Source organism: Pseudozyma hubeiensis (assembly GCF_000403515.1).
Source record: "Pseudozyma hubeiensis SY62 DNA, scaffold: PHS27, whole genome shotgun sequence".
NCBI classification, from domain to species: Eukaryota; Fungi; Basidiomycota; class Ustilaginomycetes; order Ustilaginales; family Ustilaginaceae; genus Pseudozyma; species Pseudozyma hubeiensis.
The window spans coordinates 310,892-326,377 of NW_012133809.1; the positions used below are offsets into that span (position 1 = coordinate 310,892).

General features: G+C 57.5%; 3 protein-coding genes across 3 annotated transcripts; 2 read left to right on the top strand and 1 right to left on the bottom strand.

Annotated features, from left to right (window-relative positions):
* Positions 1-799: 799 nt before the first annotated feature.
* PHSY_002704 (hypothetical protein) lies at positions 800-6,379 on the top strand (the record flags this gene model as incomplete). The annotated part of the gene is made up of 1 exon (XM_012333326.1): positions 800-6,379. One exon carries the CDS (start codon positions 800-802, stop codon positions 6,377-6,379), a length of 5,580 nt encoding a protein of 1,859 aa, XP_012188716.1.
* A 764-nt stretch (positions 6,380-7,143) lies between these two features.
* Positions 7,144-12,087, top strand: PHSY_002705 (hypothetical protein; the record flags this gene model as incomplete). The annotated part of the gene is made up of 1 exon (XM_012333327.1): positions 7,144-12,087. One exon carries the CDS (start codon positions 7,144-7,146, stop codon positions 12,085-12,087), a length of 4,944 nt encoding a protein of 1,647 aa, XP_012188717.1.
* A 370-nt stretch (positions 12,088-12,457) lies between these two features.
* On the bottom strand, positions 12,458-14,734 carry PHSY_002706 (potential urea active transport protein; the record flags this gene model as incomplete). Its single annotated transcript, XM_012333328.1, has 2 exons — positions 12,458-13,572; positions 13,921-14,734. The coding sequence occupies 2 exons, from the start codon at positions 14,732-14,734 to the stop codon at positions 12,458-12,460; spliced, it is 1,929 nt and encodes a 642-aa protein (XP_012188718.1).
* Between the last annotated feature and the right edge of the window lie 752 nt (positions 14,735-15,486).

Genomic DNA, 15,486 nt, shown 5'->3' on the forward strand with positions numbered 1-15,486 from the left:
GGGAGCGTCTGCCCGAGGCCCATCGAAACAGCCCTGCAAGAAAACATTGCTGATCTTGATCGCAACGATATCAGTTGGCATCACCGCGGAGGTGAGCCTTCCTAGATGAGCGGACCACAATTCGCCGAAAAGCCTCCACTTTTTGACAGCCCGACACGGCCCGATCCACTCTTGTCTTTGGTTCTGCTGCAGGTCGAAGCGCAAGGAATCAGAAGAATTGCTTGAAACGGCGAAAAAAGGGTCCTTTTCCGTGCTTTTTCTTTCTGGCCTCGACAGCACGGCAGCAGAGCAGTGTTTTTACGCCCGACTTCGAGTTGATTGACTCAGCGAATTCTTCGAGTTGGCTGTTACGTTGATCATCATCATCAGCAGCAGCACCCTCGCCTCATCTCTCGCTACCATCAACTCAACAATCCCATTGGCAACAACCACGATCAGGGTAGCTACCTACCCTAGTATCTATCTCAGTCCAAAGCAGAACAAGGTGCTTCCCCTCCTCTGCAATCACGGTCACTCCTCGTTTACCGCATCTCAGTGACCATCTCTCGATTGCTCCAAGGGCTGGACCCATCATCTGCGTCGATCAACCAAGTTCACATTCGTACCTCTCCCACCATACAGGCGTACACGCTCTGCATCGACACTAGCTCGAAAGTCACCATCTCTCGATATCTTCACTCAAGGCTCTGCATCGGTTTGGGCTTCCACCATTGCTTGCAGGCCATTGCGCCACTTCCAACCTCCTCCTCTCGACAGTGTTCTGTCATAGGCAAAGCTCGGCGTCGCGGCATCATCTGATATGCCCGTGACTTCGGCTGCCAAACTCGCCTCTCACATATGGAGGGGCGCAGCACAGTCAGCGGCCAACGCCGCCCATAATTCCGCCAACTCATTCCGTGGTGCCTTCCAAGGTGCTACCAACGGTTCCGCCTCTTCCACAGGCTCGTCAGCCTCCGGTTGGGCCTCCGGTCTCAGCAGCGGCGGCTCTTCGGCTGGAGCTGGTGCAGGCGGTGCAAAGTTCCATGCCGGCCGCGGCGCTCACTTTTCCTATCAGCACACGGGTCGAGCTCTCTCCCAGGCTTCCTCTACCTCCAACTCTGACTCCAGCAACAAGAGCAACGACGATGACGACGAGGCTCGTAGGCAAAAGGCCTACAAGCTCCGCCTTGACGGTCAGCATCACAGCGAACGATCCGCGCTCGCAGCTTCCGGTCACCTCGCCGACTCGCATCTTCAGGTGCGCTTCCGACGTGCCTTTGCCGCCAAACATGGCCCTCTTCTCGTCACCGCTTCAGATCACTCGCAGAGCGCACAGGCTGGTGAGGCTTCCCCGCACACGCATCGGTCTGCTTCCACCTTGAGTGTTACATCCGACGATACCCCAGTCGACCTAGAGACACAGTCAATCTCCACCCACAGCGGCTCCAATGCCCACGAGCGCGTCTACCACGACCTCCGTCAGGCCGTCTCGAGGAAGGATGCCTACCAGGTCCGTCTCAGCGTCGACGCCTTCAAGGCCTTACCCAAGGAGCAGAGGACCATCGCTGGCTTCAACATGGTCATGGAGTCGCTTCTCGCCATTCGTCGCTCCGGCCAGAGCGTCACAGAAATCACCGACACCTACAACGAAATGATTCAGGCCGGCCTCTCTCCCAACAGTCGCACGTACACCGTTCTCGTTAAGGCGCTCTGTGCGCGTGATGCCGAGACCGCCGTTGCCCCGTCTCAGCCTTCCTCCGCCTCTGCCGATGCCCCTGCCGCCATCGACGACGCTGCTGCAGCCGCAACGACCGACGACAGCTTTGCGCAGGCACTCCAGCTCATGAGTGTGTGCCACAGCAGTCGGCTCCAGTTCGACGATCAGAAGGCTTACAATGCTGTCCTCTCCAGCTGCGCCATCCGCGGCGATGTCGATCGTGCCTTGAGCGTGCTCGATCTGCTCGAACGCAACGCGTTCGCCAACACCGACGCCCACACGTTCAAGCACCTCATCCGCACCTTCGTACAAGATCCGCAGCTCAAGCCAGACGAGACACAGCAGGCGCAGGAGTCGCGCAAACTAGCAGCTTGCAAGCAGGTGTTCGACGAGTTCTTGCTCGCCAGCCAGAAACCCGATTGGAGGCACAAGGACAACAGCTTCGTTTGGACTTCGCTCATCGAGGCTCACTTTGCGCTCAACGACCCTGCGGGCGCAGTCAAACTCTTCGAAACGATGCTTCAGGGCGGCGACAACGTCCCTGCACTCCATTATGCTGTCATCTCGTCCATCATCACTGGCTTCCTCGATCTCGGAGACACCGCCACTGCGCTCCACTGGTTCGTCAAGGTCACCTCCATGCAGGTTCAGAACGCTACTGCCGAGTCTTTGTCGTCCGATTCGCGACCCATGCCTAGCATCAGAACGATCGAGTATCTCATGCTCAAGCTCGCAGAATCCGGCGACGACTTCCTCGAGCCGCTTCAGCGCGTCTTCCATGTCTATCTGCAGCGTTCAGTCGAGCTCTACCGCTACGCCGAGCTCGACGCCTTCACTCCACTCGTCTCCGCCAATATCGCAAGTGCCCAACGTCTCATCAAAGATGGCTCAGTGCAAGAAGCCAACGCAGCGCTTGATCGCGCATTGGACGCCGCTGCCGCCTTTTTCTCGCATGAGGCAGTGTTCCTCGCTCGCATTACTCCGGATAACTCGGGTCTCAAGATGAATGCCGCTGTATCATCTCTGCTTGGACTCACCAATGGCCTTCTGGATGCCGACCGCATCGTCGACGCAGGTAGCACTCTCACCTACGCACGTATCTTCCTCGACAAACTTGATCTGACTGCGGATTCTTCACGCGACCTGGCCGCGCAGATCTCGCACCTCGCCACTCGTTTCATGACTGCCTCCGCTCCCGCCGATCAAGCCTCCATCCGCCTCTTTGCAAGCGCCGAATACGTCGCACCTGTGCTTCGCGAAGCCGATATGCTCGACGAGAACGTCGCCGCTTCCCTCGCCAGCTTGTACCGAAGCGTGCGTGCACAGTCGCCCGAAGCTTTGCTCGACTTGCCGCTTTCCGCTGATGCTTGGACCGTGATCTTGGAAGCCTTTTGCTTTGAAGAGCTCAACGTTCGACAGCTCAACCTCGACGCTTTCCAGGCGGATGGTGTCCCCGTCGTCCTGCACGATCTCGCCAGTTTGCCCGTTGCTGACGCAGAAAGCACCGGAGCAAGCGATGTTCGAGCATCCATCGACACCAGCAAGGCAGCCGAAGTCACTGTCTCTCGGTACGGACAGGAGGCGCTCTCATTGCTGCCCGAGTGGGCCACGCGAAACGTCGCGACGGAGCAGGCAGCTCAAGACGCCGCTGCTGCGCCGGAAGAGGCCAGCAGCCAGGCCGGTTCGGAGTCTCAACTCAGCGCATCAACACCCGCCACCACGCCTCCTCAGCAGCACACACCTCTTCACCGCCAGGATCTGCCCGCACCGACACTCTCTACTACTGCCACTAGAACTCCATCTGCCTTTTCCTTCCCTCCGGTCCAGGTCGTTGACACTGATTTCGGACACAAACTGCTCCAGCTTGCGCGTCCTTCGGGACAGGAGGACGCTCCTCGCGTCTACCGAGAGGTGAGACAGCAGATCAAGGTCGGCAATTTCGCCCACCCTGAAGGCCTTGCCGTCTTGATAGGTGCTTTCGGCCGTCTCGGCAATCTCGATCGTGTCGAAGAGCTCTACGCGATGGCCCAGCACGTTCTGCACGCCCTGGTAGGAGATCCGGATTGGCAGACCAGAGCCTGGTTCGTCATCGAGGACAGCATGATCCAGGCACTCAGCCACGCCGGTCGACCAGAAGCGGCCACCACACACCGACACCGCATCATCACCGCCGGGGGCACGCCGACTCCGACTTCGTACGCCGCCCTGATCGCCACGATCCGCGACACCACCGACGACGCCGCCATCGCCCAGGAGCTGTTCGACGAATCGCAGCGCTTCGGTGTGCGCCCCACTGCGTACCTCTTCAACACGGTTATTTCGAAGCTGTCGCGCGCGCGAAAGGCCGATCGAGCGCTGCAGCTCTTTGACGAAATGGTGCTCAATTTCCGCATCAAGCCCACCAGCGTTACCTATGGAGCTGTGATCAACGCCTGCACCCGTATCGGCGACGAGCAGCGCGCAGTTCAGATGTTCGAACGCATGGAGCGCGACCCAGCCTTCAAGCCGCGTGTGCCACCGTACAACACCATGATGCAGTTCTTCGTTCAGAGCGTTCCCGATCGTCAGAAGGCTCTCGTCTACTACAACAAGATGCTGGCCGCCGGCGTCGAGCCCAGCGCGCACACCTACAAGTTGCTGCTCGACATGTTTGGCGCCATCGAGCCGGTCGACGCACGCGAAATGGAGCGTGTGTTTGCCGAGCTGGCCGACGCGCGATCCGTGGCCGTGCAGAGCACGCATTGGGCGTCGCTGATCAACTGCTACGGATGCATGCTCAACGACCTCGACCGCGCCATTGCTACTTTTGACTCGATCGCCTCGCACCCTTCGTCGCAAAGGCGAAAGGATGGTGCCCGTATGCCGGATGCGGTTGCTTTCGAAGCGCTCCTGGCGGTGTTTGTGGCTCACAACAGGACCGATCTGATCCGTGCGCACTTCGACAAGATGAAGCAGGCTGGATTGCAAATGACCGCGTACGTTGCCAATTTGCTGATTCGAGGTTTCTCGATGGAGCAAGGCGACGCTGGACTCAACGAAGCCCGCGCGCTGTTTGAGAGCATGAGCGAGCCGGCTGCTGGTGTAGCTGCTGCCGGCAATCATCCGCCACGCGCTCATGGAGCCGGTGCCCCTGCTCCCGCCGACGCACCTAATGTGTCGACCTCGCTGGCTTCTGACGATGTTCTCGCTACGGTGTCGCACAACTCGGGCAATCCGTTCGGATCGGTGCAACGCGAGCCATCGACGTACGAAGCGATGATCCGCGCCGAGCTGAGCCACGGCCACGCTGGTCGTGCGACTGCCCTGGTCGACCGCATGGAGGCACGAGCTTTCCCGCCTGCGCTCATCGTGCGCGCTCGTTCGATTGTTTCGGATTACGTTGCTTCGAGTGCCATTCCCAGGTCGGACTCGGCAAGCGCTGAAGGTTCCACAGCCGTCGATTCCAGCGCTCCAGCAGTGCGCCTGACGTTTGGCCAGACGTCTCCGCGGCTGAGGCCAAGCAGTTTGCAGAGGGGTCCGTTTGTGGACGCTGCCGCCTCCAACAGCGGTGCCGGTGCCATGTCGATGCGTCACGCTTCGACCATGGCGGGGAGCGGTGCAGCTGCGCCAGCGCCTGGACCGCCCAAGCCCAACAGCCCTTTCACGATCTTTGACCGCGCGACCAAGACGATGCAGAAGGACCGAGCGGCGCTGAAGCCTTCGGTCTCGCAGAACGAGGCAGGGCACGCGTTCGACGGCGAAACGACGCGCGGGGAAGCGTCGCGACAGACGGACTACGTTCGTCGTGCCATTGCGGAGTCGCTGGCTGACCGTGTGCAGGACATCAAGCGCGACTTGACGACCATCGTGGAGTTGGGAGCGGGACCTGGATTCCTGCGTCACTATCTGGATCCTTCGACGTGCAGCACCAAGAAGATCGTCATGTGCGATACGAGCGAGGCGTTGCTGAACCGGGATCGACACTTGGACTCACAGTCCGGATTCGAGGTGGAACGACGTGTGGTGGATGAAGAGATGCTGCCGTTCGAAGAGGGATCGCTGGACTGCGTGGTGTTCAGCGGTGGGTTGCATTGGACGAACGATCTGCCGGGCGTGCTGATTCAGATTCGACGTGCGCTCAAGCCGGACGGTGTGTTCATCGGAGCGCTGTGCGGTGGCGATACGCTGTTCGAGTTGAGGACGAGTCTGCAGCTGGCGGAGCAGGAGAGGGAAGGCGGGATTTCGCCGAGGGTGTCGCCGATGGCGGATACGAGGGATATGGCGTCGTTGCTGTCGCGTGCGGGTTTTACGATCCCGACGGTAGATGTGGATGAGGTGTCGGTGGGCTACCCGAGCATGTACGAGCTGATGCATGATTTGAGGGATATGGGCGAGAGTAATGCGGTGATCAACAGGAGGGGGATGATGCGCAGGGATACGATGTTGAGCGCTGGTGCAATTTACGAGGCGCTGCACGGTCAGGAGGGGGAAGGAGTGCCAGCGACGTTCCAGTTGATCTTTTTGATCGGATGGAGTCCTGCACCCAGCCAGCCGAAGCCGTTGAAGCGAGGGAGCGCACAGTCGAGCTTGAAGGACGTGCTGGCGGGCCAGGGGGGAGATGGGCAGCAGCAGGTGGAGGACAAGCAGAGACAGGAGTGGATGAAGTCGATGGAGGAGTCTGACGACAAGAAGAACCAGAATTAATGATTTGAGCATACAACACCACCACCATTCAAGTTTGGACTTGTTCATATATACAGTGTATTTGTACTTGGTTTTGCGTAAATGACGACTTGCCTATCTGTTGCTCATGGTCTGATGGTTGGTGCGAGTGAAATGCGGAGGAGGGTTCGATGGAGAGGTACAAAGGGCTCGAATTTTGGATGTCCGCCAAGAACTCGCGAGAAAACTCCAACCAACACCTGCGAGAATCAGGAACAACACAACACACGCATGGCTCTCGGCAGCTTTGCCGGTGCTGCTGTGTCGAAAAAGGCAAGTTTGGAAATTATTAATAAATTTAAGGTGTTGGTTGTGGATGTGCACGGCCGGGCGTGTGTGTGTGGGAGGGAAGCGTGTGTGACATGCAGCAAGGTCGGTTGAGCGTCGATCTGCGGTTGGATGTGTGTTGGAGACCCTTGACGTGGAGCACACAGACACTCGGATCCCTTTGCTCCATCATCACCACTACCATCCCAATCTTCGCTCATCGCTCCGTCGTCGTTCACATTACACTCATTTTTGATACCCCAACCTCATCATCTCTCGGTTCTGACTACTTTCACACTTCACAAACCCCGTCGATCGTGCGACGCAACCACAGGACATCGCATACCGCACTCTAGCATCATCCTCTTCGACCACCTGGCGATCGCATGATCACCCTCTAGAACTCCACTTGGGTCATTGCCAGTCTGCCAGCTATGGCTGACTCGGGCAACATCAAAGTCGTCGTACGATGTCGACCCATGAACTCGCGGGAGCGCAACCGCGGTGCATCCAACCTGATCGAGTTCGTCGACAAGCAGCAGCTCGTCCTCTCCCCGCCCAACGAAGCCGACACGCGCGAGAACAGCAAGGCTACCAAGAAAAAGTCGATGCCCTTCTCCTTCGACCGCGCCTACGACGAACACACCCAGCAGGACGACCTCTTCCAGTACATCGGTGTCGAGCTCCTCCAGCATGCGTTCAACGGCTTCAACACCTGCGTTTTTGCATACGGTCAGACCGGATCGGGTAAATCGCATTCGATGGTCGGGTATGCGGAAGACAAGGGAATCATACCGCTCACCTGCGCCAGACTGTTCGAGGATATCCGCGACAAGACGGCTGCCGATCCGAACCTAAAAGTCAGCGTCGAGGTGAGCTACATCGAGATTTACAACGAGAAAGTTCGTGACCTGCTCAACCCCAAGAACAAAGCCAACCTCAAAGTGCGAGAACACCCGAGTCTAGGTCCGTACGTAGAAGATCTCAGCAAGCTCATCGTCGGCAGCTACCCCGAAATCATCACGCTCATGGACGAGGGCAACAAGGCTAGGACGGTAGCCGCGACCAACATGAACGAGACCAGTTCCAGATCGCATGCTGTCATCACGCTCGTGCTGACGCAGAAGCGCTTCGACGTCGAGACCAAGCTGGAAGCGGAAAAGGTGTCGAGGATCTCGATGGTGGATTTGGCGGGTTCGGAACGTGCCAATTCGACCGGGGCGACAGGTGCGCGGTTGAAGGAAGGTGCCAACATCAACCGCTCGCTCACCACGCTCGGCAAGGTCATTGCTGCGCTGGCTACTGCGAGCAGCGTCGCCGACTCTCCGGCGAAAGGCGGCAAGAAGTCCAAAGGTGCCAACAGCAGTCTGGACAACTTTGTACCGTATCGAGATTCGGTGCTGACGTGGCTGTTGAAGGACAGCCTGGGCGGCAACAGCAAGACTGCCATGATCGCGGCCATCTCGCCGGCGGATTACGAGGAGACGTTGAGTACGTTGCGGTACGCGGACCAGGCCAAGAAGATCAAGAACAAGGCGGTGGTCAACGAGGATCCGAACGCCAAGTTGATCCGCGAGTTGAAGGAGGAGCTCGAGATGTTGAGGACGCGTGTCGCCGGTGGAGGCGGCGTCGGAGACGCGGAAGGTAGTTGGGATCCCTCCATTCCGCCCGAGAAGCAGGTGGTCAGGTACCAGACCCGAACCGGCGAGATCAAGACGGTCACCAAGGCCGAGCTGCAGGAGCAGCTCGAGCAAAGCGAGAAGATCATGAGCAGCCTGAACGAGAGCTGGGAGGAGAAGCTGGCCAAGACGCACGAGATCCAGAAGCAGAGGGAGAAGGCCTTGGAGGAGCTCGGCATCAGTGTGGATAAGGGGAATGTCGGGGTGCATACCCCCAAGAAGTTGCCGCATCTGGTGAATCTCAACGAGGATCCATTGATGAGCGAGTGTCTGATTTATCAGATCAAGCCGGGGCGGACGGTGGTGGGCAATGTCGAGGGCGGAGGGACCGAGGAGGACGAGGTGCAGATCAAGTTGAGCGGCACCAAGATCTTGGCTAGGCATTGTGCGTTTGACTCGCAGGATGGCGTGGTGACGGTCACGGCGTTGGGCGAGAGCATGACCATGGTCAACGGGAAGAGGTTGGTGGCGGACGAGCCGAAGAGGTTGAAGTCGGGATATAGGGTGATCTTGGGGGACTTTCATGTGTTTAGGTTCAACCATCCAGAGGAGGTGAGGAGGGCGAGAGATAGGGTCAGATCGACGCTGGCGCTTTCGACGGGCGAAGCGCACAACGAGACCTTGGGCGAGGCAGATCAACCCTCGACTCGCCCCGATTCGCCTGCTTCCGGAGACGTCGATTGGACCTACGCCAGGAGGGAATACACCATGGCCAGACTCAACGGGCAGAACGTCAACTTCGACAACCTCAACGAAGAGGATCTCGAGAAGCTCTTCGAAGACATTTCCCGGGCGAGGTCGAAAAAGTCGGTCGGAGGCAGCATCATGGGAGGTCGGCCGGAGAGCAGGGCGAGCATGTTCGACGATGGTGCGAGCGAGTCGGCTAGTTCGGTGGTGCGGCCGTATTCGCATGGCGCCTTGACGGATGATACGAGCATCGATCCGTGGAGTCAGGCGGGGAGCGAGATGGGGTCCATGCGGTGGGGGGCGGGCACGCCCTTGAAGGAGAACACGTTCGGTGGGGCTTCGTCGCCTGCGGTGGTGGCTGCTAGCCATCGCGAGACCGAATCGTTGAGGGCAAAGGTGAGGGAGTATGAGGAGAAGCTCACTCGTATGACCAACGGTTCGGGGTCGCCTGCGTTCGGGTCGCCGCGGCTGGGCGAGGGGATGACGGTCGAGTACAGCGACGCGCAAAAGCTGCTTCTCCGCAAGGCGATCGCAAAGTGGAAAGGTCACACCAAAGTCTCGATGGCCGAAGACGCCCTCTCAAAAGCAGTCCTCGTCAAGGAAGCCAACGTCATCAGCAAGGAACTCAACAAACGCGTCACCTACCAGTTCACCGTTGTCGACGATTTCCCGCTCGCCGTCCCCACCTCTGGCGTGGAAGCCATCGCCGGTCTGACCGAGTTCGACGACGTCTCGGATCCGGATCTCGCCAACTGCGCAAAACCTTGCATGGGCATCAAGGTGCTCGACTATCACCACTCGACGTGCTACGTCTGGTCCATGCAAAAGTTCGAGCAGCGTCTGCAAAAAATGCGCAACCTGTACACGTTTGTCGACAAGCCCGAGTACTCGCAACACTTCAACTGGAGCGATCCGTTCTACGAAGCTCCGCATCCGACGTATGCCTTTGTGGCGAGTACGTTGGTTCCGTTGAACGCGTTGGCGAGGCAGATGTCGTCGAAGTACCGGTTGGGATTGGTGGATCGGCATACGGGGAGGAGGGTGGGGGAGTGCAGTGTGACGGTGAAATTCGTCAGTTTGACACCGGTGGTAAGTGGGAGAGCGGCGGGGTTGTCGGCGCCAAGCGGCTCGCGAGGTCCCAGCTCGCCAACTCCTTCTTCCACCAGTGGCAGCAACGATCTGCCCGTCGGCCAGAAGTTGGGATTCCAGATCCTGGTCGACTCCATCTCGGGCGTTTCGAAAGACGACTTTGCGAGCATCCATCTGCAAGTCAAACTCAGCTCTTTTGCCGGCAACGAGTTGGGCAAGGATGAAGTGTACACTTCGGTCCCGGTCGATTTGGTGTCGGACGAATCGGTGGCGGAAGTTAGGTTGAGGAGGACGCTGTCGTTTGTACTGACGGCGGAGTCGATCGAGTGGTTGAACAAGGGTGCTGCACCCGTGGAGCTGTATGCCAAAGTCAGGAGGGGGTATCTGGAGAGATTGGAAGAGTACGACTTTGAGAGGGAGAGTCAGGGGTTGAAGGTGGATGGGTTCACGCCGCTTCACACCGATAGTGGGGTGGGGAGGAACGGTGGCAAGACACTGTCCAACACGATGAAGGAGAGGCTTTCGGAGAACGAGATGCAGAGTGAGGAGCGTCATACGATCCTGGCTTCGGTGCAGATATGCGAGCTGGACTCGAGTGGAGAGTATCTGCCCGTTCCAGTCAGGGCAAGCTCGGCGTTGGACCCGGGATCGTTCTTCCTCCGACAAGGGTTACAGCGGAAATTGGTCCTGCAATTGGCACACGATTCAGGACGGCAGTTTTCCTGGAGCAAAGCGACCAAACTGGAACTTGGCGATGTTCGACTGCTGGATGCGAGGGGCAGGGTTCACGGTGGCCGATCGTCGGACAGCGTCTTGCTCAAGACACCGGTGAAACAGCAGTCGGTCGAATTCCCCAACAACGGAACCAGCCAATTGCACCTCTGGTCCTGGTGGGACAGCAGCGTTCACGACAGCCTCAACCTCAACCGCACCACCGCATCCGGTCATCGAGTCCTGATCAAGCTATCCTTCGAAGTCCTCGTCGATCGATGCACAGCTCCTGTCTCCTTCACCATGGATCTGGCCGTCTCGATCAACGGTCGAGAAGCGAGGCCGCCAGGACGGTTGATGAACTTCATCGAAGGCGCGATGGTCAAGACGAAGGCGAATGCGGTGTTTGGGGTCAGATTGAGACCGCCGATGATGAAGAGGACGAGCGAGCTGTGGAGGCTGGATACGGGGAAAAAGTATGTCAGAGGTCAGGAGGTGTTGGGTGGATGGAAGGCGAGGGGGGTGAGTTTGGTGGCGGATCACGCGGAGTTGGTGCGGGCAGAGAGGAAGAGGGTCGAGGTGGAGGGTGTGAAAGCGAGGCTGAAGAGCCATTCGACCGCGAACGTTAACGGCGTCGGAAGAATGAACGAGGAAGAGAAGGAAGAGTTTTTGGGAAGATTGGTCGAGATGTGGAAGAGAGCGGCGAGGGATGCAAAATTGGGAGTGGTGATTGGTGATCAACCAGGGTTAGATGAGAGCGTCAACGGAGGAGTGCAAGGCCTGAAGGGTATGTTCGCACCTCCCTCCGGACTAGGCATCTCTACGATCACACCCACCTCATCACCATCAAAACAAGACCTCACACCATCCTCCCCCTCACCCTCACCGCAACCGGTCCCGCTCACCGCCACCGTCACACTGCTACCACGAACCTCGACCACCTCTCACCGCGGCTACCTCTACGTCCCGCTCGAAGCGCTAACCGATTCCTGGGTGCGCCGCTTCTTCGCCCTCCGACGACCGCTCCTCCACATCTACGAGTCTTCCAGCGAAGTCGACGAGATCATGGTGATCAACGTCGAGTCGGTTCGCGTCGAGCACGACGAGAATACAGAGAGGCTGTTGGGCAAGGAGAATGTGTTTGGCGTGTATACGCAGAACAACAGTTACTTTTTGCAGGCGGCGAGCAAGGCGGAGAGGGAGGAGTGGATGACCGTCTTGGATGGGTTGTGGAAGGATGAGAAGGCGGGTGAGTAGAGGTGATGGAGAAGCCACAAGCAATAGAAGGCGTCGATACACAGAGATGATCAGGGTGTGCGAAAGCGTGTGGTTTGTTGAGGATGTGAGTGAAAGAAAGAGGTGTGACACGGGATCTTGAGACAGAGGAGAGGGGTATGAGGTGTGAACTCGAGGCAGTTGTCACGATAAAATATGGTCAAGCTTGAGGAGGAAGGATGGCTGCGAAGCAACATGCGACCGAAGGAGCACTCCACAGCAGGCACACGTCAAAGAGGGTCATACGGATGAGAAGGAAATCGAGCAAAGTGGTTCGTGCTTCGCGAAGCGACGGAACAGGAGAGAAGACTTTGTCTATTTTACACAGCAGTCGGGTGATTGAGCATCTCCCCTAACCGGATGACGAGCTGGAAGAGAAGCTCGCGCCCGGCTGTTCTACCCTACTCTGCGTCTCCGCATTCTTTCCGTGGCCATTCGTCTTCTCCTGACCAGATTTCGCGCCTTTGCCCGTCAACACGCCACTAACGATCCTTGCGATGAGACCCTTGCCCTCCCACAGCGGCAAGAACGTGAAGATCAGCAAGGCGGCAAAAGCCCAAATGATAGCCACCACGACCCATCCAATAAAGAACTTCTTGCTGAACTCGTACTTGGCAGCATACATGATGAACGGCCATAGAACCCACACCGCGATGAAGAGGCCGAGACCGGTCCAACCGGCGATGGCGGATTGTTTGTGCATGTAGCGGAGTTCGGCGTCCGAGTAAGGTGCGCTGCGGGTTGCGTGAGGGTTGCCGACGGGTTCACCGTGGATGGTGGTGAGCTTCTCGTTGGGGCTGGTGGGAGAGTTGGTGGAGAGATCATCGGTGGATGAAGTGGTGGAGGAAGTGTCGTCCTGGATGAGTTTGATGTCATTGAACCTTTCCCAGGCGAAATCGACTGGTTGGGGGTAGACGAGTGTGATGATGGGAGACAGGATTGCCGGAACAAAGGCAGCGACAATTGTTCCCCACATACACGGCAACAGCTCGCCTGTCGTGGTGACGTTCAACACACCATTACCGTATTTGCTCGCAGTAGCCAACCAGGTCGCGATACCAGCAGCCATTCCGACCACCGGCGAAACCACCGCCGCCAGCCAAGTCTGCTTCTTCCACAGCACCGTCAACGGCAACGTCACCATCGCAGGACACGTGATGAGTCCGAGGAAGTACAATGTCCAGGTCAAGCTGATACCGACGTAGTACAGCATGGTCGAGAAAGCAGATGCGAAGATGGCAAAGCCGATACAGGCGGCTCGGGAGACGCGGATGACCTGCTTGTCTGTAGCTTTGGGTCGGATGTAAGTGTGATAGACGTCAGATGAGATGATGGAGGAGACAGCGATGAGTTGAGCCGAGGTGGTGGAGGTGACAGCCATGAAGATCAGGATGACGACGGCTACTGCTCCACCTTTTCCAGCTACAGCGAGAGCGGTATAGCCTAGAGGTAAGCCGGCGGAAAGTTCTGTGGAGGAGAGAGATCGACCGTAGGCTGGCCAAATAGGGTTGTTCTGAAGCGACCATCCGGCGAGGCCCATGACTGTGCCGAGACACCAAGGCAGACCGAAGTAGAGCACTCCGCCGAGGATGTAGCCTGGCACGGCGGCGGCGATATCTGCCGAGTATGCTTTTTGCCAGTAGCTCGAGTCCATCACTGTTGGTCGATCGAACGAACGAACAAAGGGCAACACCAAGAGGTACCAAAAGGGGAGGCATGGTCAGCAAACAGGTTTGGCGAACAAAGCGTCAATCAATGCACGTAATGCATGTAAATGTGTCAATCTCTGCAGGATGATATGAAATCGAGACTTACCGACAAGGCCGAAATTTCCCAGCGTGTGCAGAATTCCAAATTCAACCGCGCCCTTGGAGGTCATGGTGAGTGCCGCGCCACGATAATTTCCCGCGATGGAGTTGTTGACATTGGCTGCCTTGACGAGCTCCCAGAGATGACCGGGCGATTCGACGGCAGGGTTGGTAATCGTCTTGAGTGTGAGGAAAATGACGATAATGAGGAGTGCGACGCTGTGCATCCAGTCGGTCAAGAATGTTGCTTTGAGACCACCCGAGATGGTGTAGAGACAGACACCGACGGGGAGAAGGAAAGTCGATGCGATGATGTGCATGCCAGTGAGTGCTGAAACGGTTGCTGAAGCACCAAGAAGCATGTTCGCCACAGCAATGATGTTGTTTGCCAGGCAGAAAAACATGTAAAGCCAATGCGCAAAAGTTCCATATCGAACCTTGACGACTTCGAGCACTGTGTGAGCATGCGGTGTCTTGAGCTTACTCTGGATTGCGAGCAATGCGAACGCAGAGATCTGCACCAGACAGCCCGCGGCAAACCAGTATGCGCCCCCAATTCCATATGTAAAAGTCACTAACGAGGAGGAGAGGAGGGCAGTCGACCATGCCCAGGAGGAGAAAACGGCGGTGGCGGTAAGACCGGTGCCGACTTTTCGGCCCGCAGTTGCATAGGTCTCGAAGTGTGAATTGTCTTCGCCGTTGAAGCGCCAGAGAAGACGCGTGATGTAGTACATGACACCGGCAAAGGCAAAACCGAAGCCGAGGACGACTCCGTAGCCTACGCCCTGGCTAAGGGGAGGCGGGATCGAGTCGGCCGCCATTCTCAGTGGGAATGGGCTTCGCAGTAGTGCTGTAAGATGGAATGAGGTTGAGGTACAGCTGACAGGACGCCTATGAGAGGTCGAACGAGAGGTCGAGATGGCAGGACCTGGGACGGAAGAGAGGGAAGAGGGAGGAGGGCGGAGGGGACGGGGGGTATTTATGACGAACAGGGGGGCACGATAAAAATTATTTACCTTTACTTTTTTCTTCCTCATCCCTATGCGAAGACAGCACAGACCTCCTGCATCAACCTCATTGTTCTTCACCCTGTCCGACCTTTCCAGTCCATCGACCTTCTTCCTTTGTGGCGACCACAGACCACCTGCAAGAACAGGGCAATCCTTTTCATGCATCTACTCGATTTCTGCACGGTGAAGTAAGTAGTGAAATCAGCAGGCAGTTCGGCAACTCGTAGCATTTTGAGGAAGATCTCAGTTGCGAATGCAAGTTGCGGCATTGCGTGCAACGGTAGATCGGCTACATCAGTGATATGGTACAAGTGAGGCACCATCGTCCGGAACGGAAGGGTGCGTCAGAAGAATCAAGAGAATACGCCCTGAAGAGTGCTACAAAGCGAACGCCGCTTTCACAGGTTGCAGACATCGTCCCGTCGATGTAGGTGAAGGAGAAAGGCGGAGACACGCAGACAAACTCAGATCCAATCTGTGGAATCAGCGGAGTCAAGTTCTGATGAATAACGGAAGTGCACCGAGCGTGCGATTTCAGCCGAGGTAGCAGCGATCTTATCGTC